At 33.8% G+C, this 21,450-nt stretch overlaps 1 protein-coding gene across 1 annotated transcript in view; it reads right to left on the bottom strand.

The window, feature by feature from the left end:
- Positions 1-8,871, bottom strand: part of LOC117124994 (soluble guanylate cyclase 88E-like) — a 16,809-nt gene extending 7,938 nt beyond the window's left edge. The window contains exons 1-5 of the mRNA XM_033271342.1: positions 8,172-8,871; positions 6,106-6,223; positions 3,235-3,364; positions 1,038-1,184; positions 320-466 (exon numbers count right to left, since the gene is read on the bottom strand). Coding sequence (XP_033127233.1) covers positions 320-466; positions 1,038-1,184; positions 3,235-3,364; positions 6,106-6,223; positions 8,172-8,871 — 1,242 coding nt within the window. The remainder of the gene's footprint in view (positions 1-319; positions 467-1,037; positions 1,185-3,234; positions 3,365-6,105; positions 6,224-8,171) is intronic.
- Positions 8,872-21,450: the final 12,579 nt, after the last annotated feature.

Here is a 21,450-nt window from a genome sequence, read left to right on the forward strand (position 1 = left end):
TGCAAGTTAGGATAGCACACCGTTTTTCGGGTGAGACGTTTACGCCGTTGGTCCCGTTTACATTATGGCCCATGTGCACGTTTAAGAATTAACGCATACACTCTTCGGAAAAGAGTAGGCCTATGGGGAAATTGTCTCCCGGTGTACTGCCCAATAACCACCAGAAGGACCTCGCTGGGAAATAAGTCTTGTGTGGGTTATCCTTGGTGTTTAAATGGAGTAAAACCAATCCAATTCAATCCATCAATGCCATCATCGTCGTGATTGTTAGCATCATCGTCATCGTCACGTCCGATATACTGTAATGTTTATTGCTCACCTTGTAGACATCATACTGTTCGCTGAGTTTATCAAACTTCACATACATGTTATTCAACATTTTAACAACCTCCATTGCAGTGATTCTAGAACATATGGAATTGAACCCTACCACATCACTGAACAAAATGGTCACACACGGGAACACCTGTGGGAAGGAAAGTCAACATAAATCGGATCGTTCTGTTGGGTAGTGCTGTACTGCGTTCATTTCAATATAAAATAACAAAATATCTATTCAACGGTCTACAAAAGACATGTCATTGTGTCCACACACTTGCTCGATACTGTATTTAAGCCAGAGCTGGACGCGGTTGGAGCTTCGAACACGCCGCGGCACTGGGTAGGTAGTCCCTACAAAATCAACACCAGACACAAGGTCGACCAACACTAAACCGGACACAAACTGCGCCCTGACTGTCGTCGGCCAACGTGATTATATGGAGAACGCCACCGAGAATCGGGAAACAACATCGAGTCGTCTAGCGCTCACAGATAGCAGACTTGCATTCGTCATACGGCGCAGTGAGTGCCCGGCTTAAAATCAATTACCACCAAATCTATTGACATAAAAAGAATGGATGGACACTAGCTGACTAATTCTTGACCTCAATCTATTCTCTACAAATTCAGTCACTGAAATCCGTATGCGTGGTGTACGCTAAGTCAGCTGTCTTAATTCATCATAACCTGTGAAACTTTGAAGATGGTAGACCTACCTCGCATGTACTTTCCACGGAGTCTCCATTGCGAAGTTTTTTTGCTACAGGCTTCGGAATCATCTGGTACAGTAATGCATCAGTTTTCTTTATTTCTGCGTCTAACTGTCTCATGCTCTCTTCCAATCGAGCACTTTTACGTTGTTCCTAAAGATGAAAACGCCAGAAATGAAAACACAGATTCCAAATGGTTATACATTTCTTTGAAACCATTTTTGGGCTGAATAATACTTGCTTTTAGAACTGGTTATTTGTGCAATTAATTTGTTCGTTTCGTATATTTCGTTTTGCTGTGATTTTCTTTTACTCTTATTGCTAAATCAAGTCAATATCTATATATTTATATTTATGAATATATATAGCCTATAACATTATATCACGTGGCCAATGTTATCGCGCTTTCTAATGACAAGAGCGTTTTTGTATTAATATTAATATTATTATCATTACTACACTTTGATTGTTATTCTTTGAATGCAATACTATTACTCTTTGCTTTTATTTGGACTATAAACCGTAGGCACAGTGTACGCAATTGGCTCATGTGTTCTGTAAAGAACCCAGTACATCCTTAGGTGGCTACCCTGGTCATCTCACAGCCCCTGTAACTGTGGACTCATCCAGATGCTGAACAGACGTTATGAGTAGCTGGATAGAACTATAATTACTTGTAAGTAAATGGTTTATACCTAAGAATATTTACATTTTCAAAAAACATAGAGCGATACCTCTTAATTTTAACACGTGGAAATTAAAAGATGGTAAACAACATAAGAACAATCATTCAACAACATAAAAACAACATTCAGCAGATCCTGCATTATTAGATATTTGTAACAAACTCTATTTAGCTCTGTCTGAGAATAAACATACCATTGGAGCCTTCACGGATTTATAGAAAGCTTTTTCTATTAATTCATAATATTCTTAAATCTAAACTTTATCTTTATGGTATAAGGGGTATAAATCCCCCTTGATCTATTAACCAACTAGAGGCAACTTGTTGAGTATCACTGGTGTCCAGCTTAGGACCGTTAATCGTTTTAATGTATGTAAATGATATTCTAAATTCTTTTCTGAATTATGTATTAGGCCTATTTTCTGATGATACTAATATATTTCTTTCACATAAAAACAAAACTTTTTGATTATAAACATAATGTTTCTGGTTTTTTTAAAGCAAACAAATTATCGTTGAATATTGACAAAACTAACGTCATATATTAGTAACCAGGGAAGACGTTCTCTGGTAAATGATAATTTAACTATTAAAATTGATAACCTAACAATTAAAGAAACAGACCATACAAGTTTTCTTGGTTTTATAATTGACTCTCAATTAAACTGGAAACAACAAATTACTAAAATTTCTAATCAGATATCTAAGAATATAGGAGTCATATGGAAACTTCTGCACTGTTTATCATTAAATATTCGTTTGATTTTCATAATTCAATGGTACTTCCTTATATAACGTACTGCAATCTGGTATGGGGCACTGTAGCAAATAAACACCAGCAATTGTGTCCACGCGGTTTAGCACAGAAACAACAAAGTTAGAACACTTGTTTAAATTACAGAAAAAAGGCCCTTAGAATACTTATCTAATTCTAAACCCATTTTCTTTAAATTTAAGACGCTAACTATTTTTTATATCAATAGGCTTCAGTCTGCAATGTTTATGTATAGATACACAGACAGTAACCTTCCGAAATAATTTAACAATTACTTTATGAAACAGAGTGAATTACATAATTATCAGACACGAAATTCAAATAATTACATTTTATCTAAAACTTCAGTCGTAATTCTTTTAAATATAATAGAGCTAAATTTTGGAACTCGCTTCATCAAGACATAAAATTTGCACCTTGAACCTCTCTTTTTAAATTAAAATACGAACAATACTTACTATCTGCTTATGCGGCGACTTTATTAGTGTTTTCTGGTGTATTCAAAGTTACTGTATTTATTTGTAAGGGGTGGGTCGATCCCTAAAGCCTTATTGGCTTATCTGATTCACCACCACACTAAATACTACTTAATGAAAAAATAACTTGTATTGATGCATTGAAGTGCATTCTTGTTTAATGAAACTTGTGTGTAAATAAAATACAATTTGAATTTGAATCACGTAACAGTGCCAGTCTCAGATAATAAACAGCAAAATGTTTCTACAGCACTATTTTTGGTATACCTGGTCAAGAGCCATCTTCAGTAGAGGGGATACATGTGTTCCGGCCATAATAAGATCACGACTGGAATCGTGAATTCTAAAATCATTCATATACAATCCAGCTGCAGCCATCACGTCCAAGCTTTTCATTCTATTAAAATAAACACTGAAATAATGCTACAATATACGATATATTTTAAATGAATAAATTAAAGAGGTTGAGTTGGCCTGCATAGAGAGAGGAAATCAGAAGAAAGAGATAAGATAAGAAGATCAGTTTTATTATCGTAATTCAAACAGGTGAATATATTTGGAAATTATTTAAATTATCATATCATTAAGTGGTAGAGACGAAAGAAATTAGAGGCAGGCATTACCTAAAACAGAATAATAATAAAACAGAATGCCTTTCAGGTACTAATCTGGTGTAACTTGCAAATAGAGTGTGTGATGTGACAAACGATAGGGCAGACATCGAGAGATGGACAGGCATGCCGACAAGCAGAAGGTTTCAATGCGTACTGAATGACTGGCGAACGGACGGACGAATTAATAAATGGATAGGAAAAGCAATAAACAAAAGTACAAATATATATATCTGTCTCTTATACACATCTAGATGTGTATAAGAGACAGTTTATATCCATAGACGTTGCATCTATTATAAAAGATAATAAAAACAAGATTAATTTGATCAGTTCTAATTTGCGAATATGAGGAGCATTTAAAGGAAAACTTCCCAGACCAGATATTTCAGAAACGGGTTAACTGATCCGAATGAAACTTTCGGGAAATTTTAACCCGAGTTACAAGGAAAATATTCTTATGTGTAGGGGACGATCCATGTTAGAGTGTAAATTTAAGGGTCATTTAAATTGCTTACATCCCAGTTATAGATGGATAAAAATGACACTTGGCAGAATAGTTTTTCATGGTGAAATGAAGAAATGATCCAATTTTGGTGACAATCCGCAGTAGGCTGTGGATATGAGGACCATTTAAAGATTTTTTGTTGACAGTTGATTGAATTATTTAAACGCAATTTGTGTTTTCTAAAGCGCTTAAACCAATTACAACTAGGTTAAACTCAAAACTACAGTGATATGCATGAACAATTTTTGCTTTTTAGTCATTGAATCGCTATGAACTGAAAATGCAATTTCCTATGAAGGTTGGCTCATATAGCACACAATGGTGATGGGTCACGATGTACCTCGCTATTACCATTGCAGCCATAGTTCAAGTCTCACTAATAACGTCGCAGTGAACTTGTTTTTCGGGGGTTTTTTTCCTCTTCATTTTTTCCACTTCATTAAAATTATATTGGTTTTTCGTTTTTGTTTTTTTTTAACTTAATACCTTATAACCAGGGAACAGTTTTCCCTGCTTTTAATGACTTTTCTTTATGTTGCAATTTCAACTTTATTTTTCATTAAAGCAATAGAGAAAGCCCTATGTTCTGTTGTTCAAACAGACCTTCGCCATGGCAAACGGTGCAAAGTTATGGATCCGAGCCAGAATTAATCTTGTGTAAAATGTTACCTGCTTGCGATGAATTTTGATTTTCAGTTCCGCTTCGTTTTCGTGACAAATTTTTCAATACAAATACAATGTTTCCATGTGCAATTATCTGTAAGAGTTAGACATAGTTGAAATGAAGCCCAGCATGTACACTTTGAGATAGATTTATCTATAATTTATTCAAATTTCATTTCATTTGAACAATTTATGCCACCGACCCATAGAGTAACCTTAGACTGAAGAAAAATTTGTTCTTAATCTAGCATCAATGTTGAGAAACCCCGATATTTGTAAATGATTATTTCTAAACAAACTTAAAAACTCATGCCGGTTCGGGTTAACCCAGTAGTGAGATGGCAGTAATGACTCTCTTTCTGATTGTTTATAAACAGGACCATCATTGCGACTGTTAACATTATGATTAAGAGATCCTGTTTTGAGCATTGTGATAATGTACATCGCCTGCGTTTGAAGTTTGTAACTAGGTTAATATCTGAGTAGATATGTTGACTGTCTGATATTCAAATAAAAACGCATACTTTGTAAACAGAGTTGTCATCTTCAAGTATATTTACATAATTATCATTGAATCTGTTTTATTCACATATATAATTGTAATAAACTGGGGAAATGTTATAGCACTTGTTAGAAAACATTATTTGTCACTGGCGCTTAAAGATATAGTAAGAAGTATTGATTAAAGAAATAAGTTTAAGGAGGGTCTTGTATGCATCAGTATCATATGTTGATCTCTGTTTAGGGGGAAGAAATTTCCTTAATCTCTGCTAAAGAAAAAGAACATTCGCCAGTACGGAAATGCAGCATTCAAGGAACAGATAACCTGATAGAGTTCGACTGCCTTGCGGAGCGTAAAGATAATTGTTGTGAGATGAATGATGAGATAATAATGGAGCATGTCCATAAAAGCATTTATGAGTAAGAAGAATAACTTGGAAATCTAAACGTTTACTTATTGGTAGCCAATATTACATAAATAACTCGTAAAACATTGATTACAAACCTGTTTACATTTGAAGAGGTACACTTTGAAAATGGTTGTATAATGTATTTCATGCGTTTTGTATTCTTAAATTATTATTTTATTATAGAATTGTAATCATGAAACAAACTATCTCGTAGTTTCAGCTCGGCTTTTCTATCGAAGATCAAGGCAAGCATATATAAGCAAAATTGATGGTTCAAGCGTCGTCTGCATTTTTGGTATTTTCGGTAGGAGATGGCCAGATACTCCAACCGGATTTTAATAAGTGTTAAATTACAACATTTGTTGTTTATAATATGCATTGACGTTTGACATATACATGCGAAAATAAAACTGTAAAAGAGCTTGTTGAGAATGAAAAGGTTAACATGAATAAATTGTACTTCACCGATTCCCAGCGAAAATCTATATAGGGTCTTATCAGATCAAATTCTTCGTCAATGTGTCTCCCTATAAGGTATGGCATAGCTGTGTAGAATACATCACCTTGAAAAGGAAAAAGAAACATCCAAGTTAGACATAGTTTATAGGCCTATGCAGTTTTTACATTATTAAGTTTTTATATAGACCTTTTTCGGAGTGTGAATCAATTGACAAATCCGGACGTGGCAGTCGATAGCCACGAATACACGCATGTTCCACAAACACACAAGTCCACGTATGCTTGCGCGGTTTAAGGTCCAACACCGTATCAACAATATCCAAGGGATCGGAATTAGCGGAAGGTTCATCACACATTCAATTTTGAAATTTTAAGCTATATTTGATCAGATGTTCATAAACTCTAGTAACTGTGGTTTCAACAGCCATGCAAGAGAGTCGGTGATATATATTTGTGCTATATTTTTAATTCCTCTGTTTCTTATACCCAATTTGAAACCTTAACGTCGAACTGGTCTTTGTAGGGCAGATTAGGATATTAGGCAGGCCCGTACGCAGGATTTTTAATGGGTGGGTGCGAATTGATAGAGATTGGACCAAAATTGAAGCGGGCGCTTAGAGGGAGGGGATCCTGCTGGGATCGAGGGGGCGGAGCTCAGGCATTTTAGGTCTTAGTTAATCGATTTCTGAAGATGCATATGCGGTTTTCAGTGGCGGATCTAGAAATTTGAAGAGGGGCCAGGAAGGGACTTTCACAGATGGAGGAAATACCACCTCAGCCCCACCATGGTTGAGGCTGAAGGAAGAAAACTTATGACCATGGCACCTTCAGAATGGCCAGAAATTGAACTCTCATACAATTTGAATATCATTTTCTTTTTTCCCAATTTTTTTTAAATTTTTTATTTTTAAAAATTGAGGGGGAACTAGATTCATTTGGGCTTCTTGAATCCCCCACTGTCAGTGTCGGATTTATGAATTTGATATAGAGGAGGCAAGGGAAGGCATTTTACAGTTTGAGAGTCCATGACATCTCAGCCCCACCATGGTTGGGCCTGAGGTAAGAAAATGTATGATTATGGCACCTCTATATGGCCGGAGATGGGGGCGGGGGTGGTGCTTGGTGGAACCCTGCTGCTGGGGGCATTTTTGATAATTTGAGGCAATATTTAATCGATTTTTTAAGATGCATACGGTTTTAGTGGCGGATGCAGGCATTTGATGAGAGGCCAGGGAGGGACTTCATAGATAGAGGAAATACCACTATCAGTGGGGAATTTAGGAATTTTATATGGGGGTGGGGGGGCGGAAGGGAAGGATTTTACAGATTGAGAGCAATGCAGTAGCCAGCTATTGGGACAGTTGGACAGTCCCACACAATTTTTCTAATGGGTCCACATTCTAAAAATGGGTCAAAATTATGCAATTTCATGCATAAAATGAGTCCAGTTTATGAAAACTTGGTAGAGATTTCTATTATTTAGCCTAAAGTGGGTAAAAGTTTAAGAAAATGGGTCCAGATTTTTTATATTTTTGCTTAAAATGGGTCAACGTTTAAGAAACTGGGTCCACATTATTTGAATTTACGTGTAAAGTGGGTCCACCTTGATGTCCTGCAATGTTTGAAAATCTTGGCTACGGCATTGATTTAGAGTTGATAACACCACAGCCCCACCATTATCCATTATTGGGGCTGACGTAAGAAAATTCATGATTATGGCATCTCTAGATGGCCGGAGATGGCACTCTCAGATTTGAATATAAATTTCTTTTCTTTATAAAATAATTTTGACAAATTAGGGGGATGGTGGTGATTTTTTAACTTTCTACCCTCGAAAATCTTGACCTTTGATAATTTGTGGGGGAGAGGGTGTGTGTGCACACCCGTCGTACCCCCCCCCCCCTGCGTACGGGCCTGTTAGGGAGTTTTTGTAAGTTTATAAAAACGATTACGAATACGGTTACGTCATCAACTTTAGAACACTCTTCCCCTGCAGTAGCATATATCTGTTAAAGAAAATAATAACGTAGACCAAAAGAACCTTTTACTTACCTAAATCTTTTATGGTCATAGAATCGTCAAACACAATGTGGAATGGAAATAGTTTAGAAAGATGTGTCGGCTGCAGGGAATTGGCCTTTTTCATGAAACTGTTTTCCATCAAGGGAAAACCCGTCTCAGATTTCTTTCGAAAATGTTTGTTGTCGAAGTTTAATAAGTATGTTACATATTGAAAGCCGTTTTTATAAACGTTATTTACGATTTCAATATCTATTTCTATGTCGTAGAAAACACGGCCGATTATAGTAATCTGCCCCATCACGTAGTGGGTCAACCCCCGTCTTTTTGATTTGTATTGAAGGGTTATCCCCTTCTCATTCTCATCTATACAGAAAAAGCTAGGCGATCGGAGCTTCGGGTAACTGAAGCGGAGGTACTCGTGGAGGTTATCAAGTTCATTGAAAAATTCACTCATGGTTCGGCCTACGCAACTCATGAGATCATCGTAACCGTATTTGGACATGAAAGAGACGAAGAAGAGGCCGCATGCATTCATGATTTCATCCTCAGACACGCTAAGAACTTCGCTCGCTGCCCTAGTAATTTGAGGCAGCACCCATTCACCGTAGATGTCATGGGTCACAAAGGTATACTCATCAATGTCGGCTTTACTGCGGATCTCTAGCCAAGTCTTCTCACCATAATGGTTCCTGATCATCTGAGACACGCTTTCCAAAATGACTCCGTACATATTTAACCTAAGATTTCTTAAGATTAATTTGACTTACTGTTCTTTGACGTCTTTTAAATGCAATAGAGTGTCTGGAAAAAATGAAAGTTCCTTCAGAAGCTGCGTTATGTACAAATCACAGTCTCTCAAGTTGTGCTTCCTGTTCTATGGTTGCATCGTACATAGGCCTACTGAACCAGAGCCACTGTATACAAATATATGTTTTGTTATATTTAGATAGTTTTGTAAAATTTCTAGCTCACTCCTGCTGTTCAAACATTAAAAACTTGATTATTTTGCTCGGCTTTGGCACTGCATTTCCTCTCACTTTGTTTTAAACCTTACTTCATCCGGGGCACACGGTATGGTGTGTGTTATTATAAAGGTTTTAATCTTTAAGTTGGCACTAAAGAAAAGAAAAAAAATAATTAGAAGGAAATTTGATTATATTGCTCAAACCAATGTTTCTGTTACTGAGTATTCAGCATACTCGTGAAATTATAGTTGGTCTACATCATTTGTCGTTGCAAATCTATTGCGAAGTGTACTTGAATTCTGCAAATTTTAATCAGTATACATATATTAAGTAAATTAATCAAGCAAATGGCTTGAAAATGATTTTTTTTACATTATGGGAATTACAATGGGATATCAAGCATTCACATATTAGAGCTAAGTAAACAGTTTAAAGCCAGACTCAGCAGAAAATGAAATTGATTTTTTTTTTCTAAGACACTGAAAGGCGTTTGTACTTGAGAACGGTTAGCATGATTCTGATTTTAGAATACTGTATTTGGGGGAAAGAGGTTATCCAACCGCGTATTTTTTAAATAAATTTTGATATTTATCCATGAACTTTTCGAAAAAGTGACTAACTAGATGACTGCAGAAAATACGTCTAAGTGGAAATTAAAAGTGGAAGACAGAGCAAAGAATTATATCACCATACAATTTGAGATTACAAGCCCTCGCCCTGTTGCGCCATATCATGTAATGAACAAATACGGCCCACGGTTGATCCGCTCGAGTAGGCTTGGCCTAGCCTAGCAGCGGCCTTGCGTGGCAAGCTCATCAATCTAGGCGTTCGCACGCTTTCAGTCCGCCGGCCAGAATTTGACACGTACCCCCTACTCTGTCTTGCGGTCGATTCGCTCAAATCTGGAGGCCGGAAAATATATAAATAACTTTCTAAAATCTGCATCTTAACTCCGATCAGCAAACAATTTGAGGAGGACCCATATACATATAGGTAACATTGTCAAAATTTGAAGTAAATCGGTTTATTTAGTTTTCACTAATGCGCCCGGAAGGACATAGGCCTACAGACGCACACGCACAAACGCGCGCTATTGCAATACCCTTCACCTCTCCGTCGTTGAGGCGAGGGTAATTAAATATTTAAATATAACAGGAAGTGCGTATACTAAAAAGTCGTAAATCATTGACAACTTTTTTGGGATCAGTTATCATTAGATATAACTTTTGATTCTTTACTATAAGTAAGCCAATATGTCATATGGGTAAACATGAAAAAAGTGCTAATGGATGAACATCCTCTCATCCTCATGCTAACATTGTGAAATAAACAACATTCCATAGTCTAAAAAGTTCCTCTTTCACGTTTTAAAAATCCAACTCTCTCTCTCTCTCTCTCTCTCTCTCTCTCTCTTCCTTGACAGAAGTAGTGAAAGTGAGTGGTGAGGATTATCTTATTGTATATCACACCAAAGCTGGACAAACTTGTGGTGTTTTTAAAAGTTATATACAAATAAAAAGAAGAACAAAGAACATTTAATATTAAACTGCATAAGTATAAATCATCCTAATCCTATGTATTACAATCGATATTCCCATTGGTTTTATTCATTTAAAGCATTTAACTTTTAAGGCAATTTCATATATTATTATTGTTTATGATATAGGCCTACATGAGTTACGTTATTTTGTTATTACTTCACTGATATATATATATATATATATATATATATATATAATTATATATATACATATATTAAACAAAGAGCAGAATGATAATTACTGTCCAAAAGAAAGTCTTGAAGTCATAGCATATACTGTCATAACAATGAGAATTCTTAATGGTCCTGACATTTAACGTAAACATATATATATATTATTATATATATATACATATATTAAACAAAGAGCAGAATGATAATTACTGTCCAAAAAAAAAGTCTTGAAGTCATAGCATATACTGTCATAACAATGAAAATTCTTAATGGTCCTGACATTTAACGTAAACTAAAAAAAAGTCTAATCTCTTCATGTAAAGAGTTGATGAAACGTGATTTTTGCACATTGATCTCTGATAATTACTGCCCAAAATTTATATCAAAAACGTAAAATAATTATTCAACAGCCGATAGCTAATAATGTTATTCAGTAATCTGTATAAAATATTTCTATTTGTAAAATTAATTTTACATAGAAATATACAGTAATTGCAAGGGTCTGTTCATAAATAAATAACATAACTAATAACTGGGTAACAATGTAACAACATCAGGTAATATACTATCCCCCGCCGGACACCATCGGTATTCCTGAATCGAGGTTTCGGGGCTTGAAAATTCAGATTGTGATTGTAATGACTTGAACTACACAAGGTGAAACTATCCCCCGCCGGTCACCATCCCAGGATTTCTAAGTCTTTGTTTCGGGACCATTATAAATTGAATATTAGGCTTAACTGTATTTAACTTAACTAAAACCTAAAATATTTTAGTTTTTGTTAAGTTAAGCTAACTGTACTTAACTAAAAACTAAGGTACTATGGTAGAAAACTACCCCCCCCCCCTCCCCCGGCGGGGGGGGGGGGTAGTAGTAGTGTGCATGTACTTTTGACTGCTCTTTTGCAGATGGATAGAATGAGGAAATTGATATAGGGCTAGTGGTTGTGGCGGTTATGGATCTGAAATGTTGTCTTCGTGACATTAGACCGTTCCCAGGATGATATAGGTTATTTATAATTGATTCCGCCTTTTTAATTAGCCTTTCTATGTACATTCCTTCAATAAATCGGTGGGGCATGCCTATATATCTATAGGTAATATAGTGTAGGGTCGTTCAGTCCGCGATGTATAGAACATATTTTTTATTCGCTTTCAATCAGTTCGAATCATTTCCTAATACTGATATTATAATAAATATGCGTTTCACGTAAAAGTAATTTAAAAAAAACTGTAGGAATGTCAAAAAATATGTTTTATTTATGTCATTTCGACAACGGAAGGCCAGGTATAACATAAAAGAAATAAGCGTAATTCAAAGTTAAACAATTCTCACTGGATATGACTAAACCTATTTAGGGTATTTGTAAAATGTGGATATGTGATTTTCCCACCAAATAATTTCTGGCGATACAATAAAGGATGGGCGACAGCAATACGGTATATCGTTCGATTGTAAGCAGAAAAAATTGTCAATGTCGATGTTGCTGACGAGTAAAAGAATACAGATTGCATTTTACAGAATATGTTTCCACCAATGCCGTCAGTATTGTAGAAGATCAAAAACATAATGAAGGCAATCAAATAAATCACAGTCTGATAGAAAAGTAATATTAGCGACACAGACTTCTTGTAATTAAGTCTTGTTGTAGACAAGCACAAATATGACGATCGTGTTCGCAATGATACCAGAACCAGCAGATACCCAGCGAACTATGACATACAACAAGGGATCTTGCAATTGTATGGAGCTGTATAGTTGCTAGGTAGATCCATACCGTTCTTAATATTCTGAGTGAGCTGGAAGGAAGCACAAAAGCGAACCTAATCGCTGTAACTAAAAGTCAGTGTTTCCCGCCAAAGAGTATAAATATTTATACTCTTTGTTTTCACTCATCCAGTGTCACATTAAAATATTTAAGCATAGGCCTATATGATGATTAAGTGAGGGGCGCTATGTCCCAAAATAAGTGATATGAGGGGTGTTTTATTTACTTGAGCATGATTTTTTGGTTTATACATTTTCAATGGAGGGGTGTCGAGGGGTAAAGTGAGCTTTTTTTTTAAAAAAAATTTGTATTTTCTTCTTAATGGTCTTTTATCATGTGCTTGAAATATACTGTTTTAACAAAAATAACGATGATAACCGATTCTGGGCAGTACGGTATTTACCTTTCGGTTATCTCCTTCATTTTCTACTATATATTTGTGTCTTGATTTTTATTGTTTGTGATTTTTATAGAAATAAAGTACAGTTTAGAATTTACAATTTAGCACCTGGGTCCCACCAATAGATATAAATATGTAACAAGTTGTTACCTATCAAGAATATTTATAATTCAGTAGCAGACCTATAGGCGTATAAGTTTCCTATTGATTGTCAATTGTATATATTTAATTGTTGGATTATTTACTTTTTTATTAGGTTTGTTTTATTCAATATGTTCTTTAAAATACGAACCAGAAACAAATGCACATGAACTGTTCAAGTCACTAAACAAAATTGAGAAAGTTTACTTAGTAGTCGAATGAAAAATTGATCAGGAACAGCATCGAAAAAAAGTTTACCTGGTCAAATGGAAAAGTGATAAGAAACAAAGTTTATATTACTCAAAAGCAATGGTTGTGATCGGCTGACAGCGTGAGTTGAAAAGATTTGGGAGGACTTGACTCACGCTGTCAAAAGATGATTGCGAAGGGCGCCACAGCAATCATGTGATATTTATATAGGAATGACCGGACGTGAAATAAACATAATGATAATACTTACTGAATTATTGTAATTATTATTCATATTCTTAATTACTTGGCATGAAATCAATTTTTTTGCTTTTAGGACTGTCATAATATTTTTAGTAGCATGTACCGGTAACACATTCAAGAACAGGGTTGGATTGGATTGGATTGGATTTATTCGGTGTAAACACCAAGGATAGCCCACGAAAGTCTAGAAGAAGACTTATTTCCAGTGGGGTCCTTCTGGTGGTGATTGGACAGTACACTGAGAGACAATCCCCTACTCTTTTCCGAAGAGTGTACTGCGTTCTTTAACGTGCACATGGGCTATAGAAGCACACGGGACCAACGGCTTAAACGTCTCATCCGAAAGACGGTGCGCTATTGTAACTTGTATTTCAGCCCTCTAGATGAAACACAAGGAGAGGCAGCGATGGGAAATGAACCGGGGACCTAGAGATCACCACGGTTCAGGGCACACACACACCTGTCTCTTATACACATCTAGATGTGTATAAGAGACAGATAAGAAATATATCATAGCACCATTCTTTTAAACATCTTAAATTTATGTCCATTAAAATATCGTAAATAAATAATTTCACAATAACACGAAACTACAAAATATTGGACGAGGACTTGTCACACTACAAAAGTGCGAATTCCTTACAGCGAAGCAACAGAGTATTCAGCATGTAGTAGGTAAGTGGAACATATCACTTCAGTGAGTGTGCCTGATACCGACGCGTATATGTTCACTATATATGATGGAATAAAATATATTATGAAGTGACCATGTTATTTACTAAAATAAGTCAATAGGTGACGAATAGAAATGTCTACATCCATCACAATATTTGAGCATGTTTACCAGTGAACCTATCTTACCTACTTTAACATCGTTCGTTCGTTCTTAGAACCCTGTGACGTAGGACTATTTGTATTTTAGGCCTCCGGCCCTTTTGCATAACTAAGTAACATTTAGAGAACGGAAGAAAGTAAATTACGTCTTCTTATATAAGCTAAATAAAGATATTTTGATAAATTATATAATACATTACGATCATTTGATGACATTAAACGATGGAACTTTAAAAGTGTTGGATTTATATAAAAGAAAGATATAATTTAAGCTTTTCCTAGTATCATTATAACGTAAACATATTAGAGATTTGAGCATAATTTACATATTCTATTGATTTTGCTCACCTTATTCCATCTACCTCTCTCTATTTCTAAATCTAACTAATTCGAATGTTTGTTGAAATACGTCTATAATCAAATTTGTCTACAAGTAATAAATAATTTTCTAATTTTAATTTATTATTAAAGGATTTAAAAGGATTCAATGTCGAATATGTTTTGAAGTTTTCATTGAAATATTGTCTTTCTATATAAATATGTCTTAATTTAAACTCAGAAATAAAAGAAGCAGAATCATTTACTTTTTGTGAAAACCAGTTGAACCTAACCAAAAACAATTGATCATCAAATTTGCTTAACATAAAACCAGCATAATTAATTTCCTTCGACTTTTCTAAATTGGAAAGGATAACACTCATAAATAAAACGATCATGGTCTGTTTGAATTAAGCGTAATCAATAGCGAAATTTAACATGAATCTTCCAATTTCTGCTTTTACAGCTACTGTATATCTGGTGCATTTTTGCTCATACCTAACACATGGTTACAAAATCTATTCTGAATTTTATCAATATCCATATAATTTGACATGCCCCATCCTTAACTTTCATGTCAATATTGGTAGAATGTTTATATCCAACGTATAATTCCATATTGGCTAGTTAACAACATAATTGGCTTAAGTAACTAAAATTTGTATTGCAAAAAGTTTTAAGCAAAACGAGCTTTATTAGTTTGATTACAATTTACTTCTGTAGCTCTTTTCCATTGTCCAGTTGAACTCACAGATATTTTAATGAATTAACAATTTAAGATTGGTTCTCTATGGTAATGCCATTTTTCACATTGTTTTAATTTGTCACCTCTTTTACAAACTAGGATTTTGTTTCATCACTATTACTGTTAAATTCCATGCTTCACAAAAATCAAATAGTGTATTTAAAGATTGTTGTAATCCATAAATTATTGTATCGTTTACTAGAGTTAAATCGTCAGCCTAAAGTAAGTGATTAATTAATGATTTTTTTTTCTCTATGTTCAATTTGATTTAAAATTTCAATTAAGTCATTATTGAAGATATTGAACAATAATGATGATAAAGGAGAACATTGTTCTACACACCGATTTTACATTGGAACGTAAGACCTTTGCTATCACCAATTTTCACATGAGCAGTTAATTTGAGTACAACGATTTCACTATATCAAACATTCTGCCATCTACTTCAATTAGTTTTAATTGATAAAGAAGGTTATTGTGTTTTATTGAATCAAAAGCCCGTTTTAAATCTACAAAGGCTCCTTACAATCTTTCTCCTTTTTTTAATAGCTAAATATTTAGTTATTACGGTTTCCAAAATAAAAAAAAAAATGTTATCTATAGTACGATATCCTTTACGAAAACTGGTTTGTTTTTGGTTTAATAAATTAGAATTTCCTGCCCATTCAGTTAACATTGAGTTTATAGAGAAAACTTTACCTAAAATTAGAATAAGTGATATCCCTCTATAGTAATTTGGGTGTTTTTGATTACCTTTTTTGTGTATCGGTACAATAAAGCATGTTGCACAATCTTTTGGAAAATTACCATTGTGCGAGCCTGTATTTAATAAACAATTAATATTATTTTTAAAAATGTGTTGGTGCTTTAGAAAAAAGTTCGATCACAAACTCTTCAGTTCCCGGTGCTTTATTTATTTTTTGATATTTATTGCATTTTTTATTTCATCAAATGTAAAATTTCTGTTTAATTTGTCTAAATCACGATTATCACAGATATCTTCATCATTTAACACATTTAACGAGATTCTTCAATAACTGTATTTTCTGGTTGAAATAAATCTCTAAAAAGGTTAAACCAATCTGAAGTGATAATTTTTTAAGATTCTTTTAATATACTCCAAAATGATTAATTATCTTTTTCGGCAAGTGTTTTAACTATATCAATGTGTTCTTTGTTCATAAATAATGCTCTCTTTCTTTTAATTATTGTTTTGTATTGTCTTTTATTACATTTATATTTATTTAAATGTATGCTTTCATAAGATTTTAACATATTGTTTATATTTTGGCCTTTTTTCTTCAAACCAGCAGTTACGAGAATATGCAAATTCATACCTCGGGTTTATCACCGGTTTACACATACATTTACATACATATTGAATAGTTTTACCAATATAATGAACTGTGTCGTCAATATTATTTTCGTTTATTGCTTTATCAAAATCAACTTTAAATTCTTTAATTTCTTTGTGTTTCAGTTTTGCGTTATAATTTTGGCAATTTATTTTCTGACCAAATATATTTAATTTGCTTTTGAAATAAAGTTTCATCATTCTCGGAATTGACTTCATCATTTTCTGGATTAAATTTAGCATAAATTAAACCATATGTGAACGGCATATGATCTGATTCAATACGGTCGTCTATCTTATTTTATTAGTTGAAAATGTTCAAAAAATGATTATAAAAAAATCAAAAACGCTATTACCTTGATGACTTATGAACGTATATTTAGATGAATTAGGCCTACTTGAGATTCTTCATTTGAAATACGCAGACCTGTTACTTTACAAAATTCCAATAAATCTTGATCCCTTTTTTTCTGCACCTCCTCCTGGAATTATCTGGATCCCAGTACCTCACAGCCTCGTAATTCTAAACTGAATTTACCAAAAAAAATCAATTTACCTCAAGAACCAGACAATCTATACCAACCAAAAGCTAAAAGCTAGCACAACATTTGGACAATCTTCTTTCACCTGTGTAGGAATAATTATATGGAATAGTATACACTTCCTTTAATGTCATAAAATTAAAGTCACAACAAAGTTACATTTACACAATAACTTTTAGCTTGGTTTTGGACTATCTGATTTTTAAAAACTTAATTTTAATAGTGTATTTTGTTATGATAAGAGTTGGGCTATGAATTTAGTATAAGAAAATAGAAGCTGTGGTTTCATGAAAAAAATTAGATGAATAAACAAAATGAAAAAAATACACTGAATATCTTAATTTCAATTTCGATCCAACTCGGCCACAAGTCAACTCGGCCACAAAAAAATTGGCTACGTTCTACTCGGCCACAAGTCAACTCGGCCACAAGTCAACTCGGCCACAAGTCATTTACTGGTACTACATTGTACTAATTGTTATTATTATTGCCTGTCTCTTATACACATCTAGGTTAAACCAATCTGAAGTGATAATTTTTTAAGATTCTTTTAATATACTCCAAAATGATTAATTATCTTTTTCGGCAAGTGTTTTAACTATATCAATGTGTTCTTTGTTCATAAATAATGCTCTCTTTCTTTTAATTATTGTTTTGTATTGTCGAGATAAATTACGTTATTTTGTTTTTATTATATGCTTTGGAGAATCCTTAATAGTGCTTTACTTTTGGGTATCCTTGGAGGGAATCATATTGTATTTTACTTAGATAATAAAATGTAATAAATAAATAGATATTCAACTTGTAAGTTTATTATTCTGTAAATGACAAGTTCGTCTCTGCTGAGTCTGTATTGAATATAAATCTTTATGAAAAACATATTTCCCCCCATCCATATTTGAACCCGTCTGATTTCCTTTAAGTTATTGATTACCTATGGAAACAAGCTCATAGAGCTTATAGGGTTATCCTCTTGCTCTCATTTTTGTGTGTTTTTATGTACTTGTTTTTTCTTGTGATATTATAATAATGAGGGCAATAAATAATAAACAAACAAACAGCTATTACGCCAATTTTCCCATTAGGACACATTAGTATCTTTCTGATGGTATTGCGTAAAATGCATGCCAATGAATATATCAAATGTTACTATAAGTTACTTTTTTACATTTCGAATTGTATAGATGATTTATGAGGCGTACTGATGTGTATTTTTAGATGTATGTAAACAAAGTACAAAGTGATAATTAAGGTGCAAAAAATCTATTGAAAGTACTCACAATAATGAAAAATTATAATGGCCTAAAATTGTATAAAATGATAGATTTATTATTTCTAGTACCACATCGTTCTCAGGAGTCCAAAGTGGATGTGAAGAATAACAGAGTCGGAGAAATAATTTCGGAAAACTTAAAATATTTGTATATACGACAAACACTTTTTACGAATTTTCAAAGTAAATTATCTGCTAGTTTTCTGTGTGTTGGGGAAAGTATGGATATACCTAGGAATGGCACAGCTCACATAAAATTGCAAGATCCCTTGGTGCTGGTCGTAGCTCTTTGGGTATTGTCTAGTGTTGGTATAATTGCGAACTTCCTCGTCATATTTGTGTTCGTCTACAACAAGACTTACAAGAAGTCTTTGTCGCTCAAATTACTTCTCCATCAAGCAGTGATTGATTTGACCGGCTCTTTAATGTTTTTGGTCTCCTATAACATTGATGTTCCTAATGGCACGGGTGGAATTATATTCTGTAAAATGGGATCTCTGTTGGTGTACATGTCGTTAGCGTCAACATACAATTTTATTACGATTACAGTTGAACGATATATTGCTGTTGTCCATCCAATAATATATCGCCAGAGATCTTTGGGTGGGAAAATGAAATACCTGTCATTCGGCATCACTTATGTTTGCAGTGCAGTTTTAACGGTACCTCACACTATATCTATAGATGTGGATGCGAATATAACAGAGTGTATAGTTGAGGAATTCAATGCTGTTAATGAAGTACTATTAGTTATTGCTGACTGGCTGATACCAATTTCTATTATGCTGTACTGTTACGTGCGAATGCTTTTGAAATTACACAAAACACGAGTAGTGAGTCAACAACCTTCGTCTGAAGTTCCAACCAGTAACGGCAGAAGATACGTTAGCATAGAGAAAGACCTGTTGCTTACACTCATTTTAATTACATTGGTTTATATTATTACAATAACTCCATACACTGTTTACTTGATTTTATATGTAAACCACAGTGATAGTAATACATTTTTTTTGATAGTTGTGTTGTTGATAATTTTAAATCTTAGCATTAATCCATTTATTTACTCTATGGTATACAAGGATTTTCAACGAGGATTTCGCAAGATCAGAGATAAAATATTCCAGGGTTAGAAACTCAATTTGTGTGACTACAGCATTTAACTAAAAAGCTACAGAAATACTTATAATTATATGTTCAGTTCAAACCAGTGTACAGTACTGGTAGAGCCTAAAAGTATATAGATACAGGCTATATTCTTTTGAATTGCGATATTGCTGTATTAAGTATCACGTCAACATCTGCTTGATCATTTTCATCATGCCATCTGATGGACCTAGCAGAGTACAATGAGTGTGCGAGAAACTCTGTCAGCTCTGGCTGAAGCAAAATATATAGCAAGTGTGTAGATACGATAAGAAGAAATAATTGTGATTTATTATGCGAGAATGTGTTGATTTAAAAGGAAAATAGGTTATGAACGTATGCTAATTCCATGATACACGCTATTATTGCTTGCAGATGTTCATTACGCCTGTTGTAAACGTTAATAAATTTAGTGATCGTTTTTATTTGAATATTTATTGCATTGTGCTGAATATTTAATGTAGGATTCCATTGTAATTTAATGTTTTGGGTAAGGCCTTAGTAGGACCTGATATAGAGGGCGCCGTAATGCGGAAGGTCATGAACGAGACTAGAAAAAGCATGGTGTTCATGAGACGGTCTGAAACGTCTTTTCACCTAACTGGCTGATTAAAGCATTGGAGAGTTGAAATAAAGATACATTGTTTTTTTGAGTAAATACGACAGTCCGATGTGTTTATATAAGTCTATTCTCGTGAACACTACATTTAACATGATACATTACTGTGTATACCTTAATGTAGATTGACTTAATTGGCTTAATATTTGCTTCTCTGTTTTGCAGGGTTATAATTGCCATTCTTGGGCTTGTTTGGATTATTGTTTCGTCAGTTGTGTTGCTGTTTGGGTTGGTATTGACTTGCTCTAATAAATAAAGATTACCCATACTGCAGTCGTTTATGTTTTGTTCTTGTTGTCGTGAGAACTTCAAATATTGGCGACGACTGGCAACGCGCTATATATACTATTTGTGATGAGCTCAAAAATAATATAAAAAAATCAACAGAATTGATAATTTGTACAAATTTAAGTAATTTCAATTCAAAATTTTAATAAAATGTGTACTATTTTAAATAACTGTTGTGTAAATAATTCAATTCTTATATTCCTTCCATAGATCTATAAATTGGCTGATATTAAAATTAAGAATAGCAGATTAAACAGGATGAAATTCTTGAGAAATTAAGAATGTACTATCGATAAAATTGTTTCATTGACTGTTTAAGAACATACATAAAATAGTTAGATTTTCTTCTTTTTTTTTAAATTTTGTTTAATTTTCTTTTTTCAATATTCTAAGCATAATGAATTGTTTTCTATCAGTAACAATTTTATGGTCTAGGTAAGAGAAAAGTATTCATTTATGGACTTATTCACCTGCGTGTGGGATGATTTTTGGACGATTTTTGTATGTCGGGCATAATAAGACGACCCCATGTTTTCAGCCTCATGATTAGTCGTGGTCGACTAAATATAGCTTTAGTAAACACTATTTGACTGAGTGATTAAAGCAAGGGCGCTGCAATCGATAGTTATATAATGGCATTGGTTCAAACAGCACCTCGCGATTTTAGTGGTAGATAAGGACTATAAACATGTTTCTGCTAAAAATGATTAAATTTCTTTAATGTTTAAATGAAGTTTCTTTGTTGGTGTAT

The sequence above is a fragment of the Anneissia japonica genome, unplaced genomic scaffold, assembly GCF_011630105.1.
Source record: "Anneissia japonica isolate Jap-2015-1 unplaced genomic scaffold, ASM1163010v1 scaffold2878_len565122_cov162, whole genome shotgun sequence".
NCBI lineage: Eukaryota > Metazoa > Echinodermata > Crinoidea > Comatulida > Comatulidae > Anneissia > Anneissia japonica.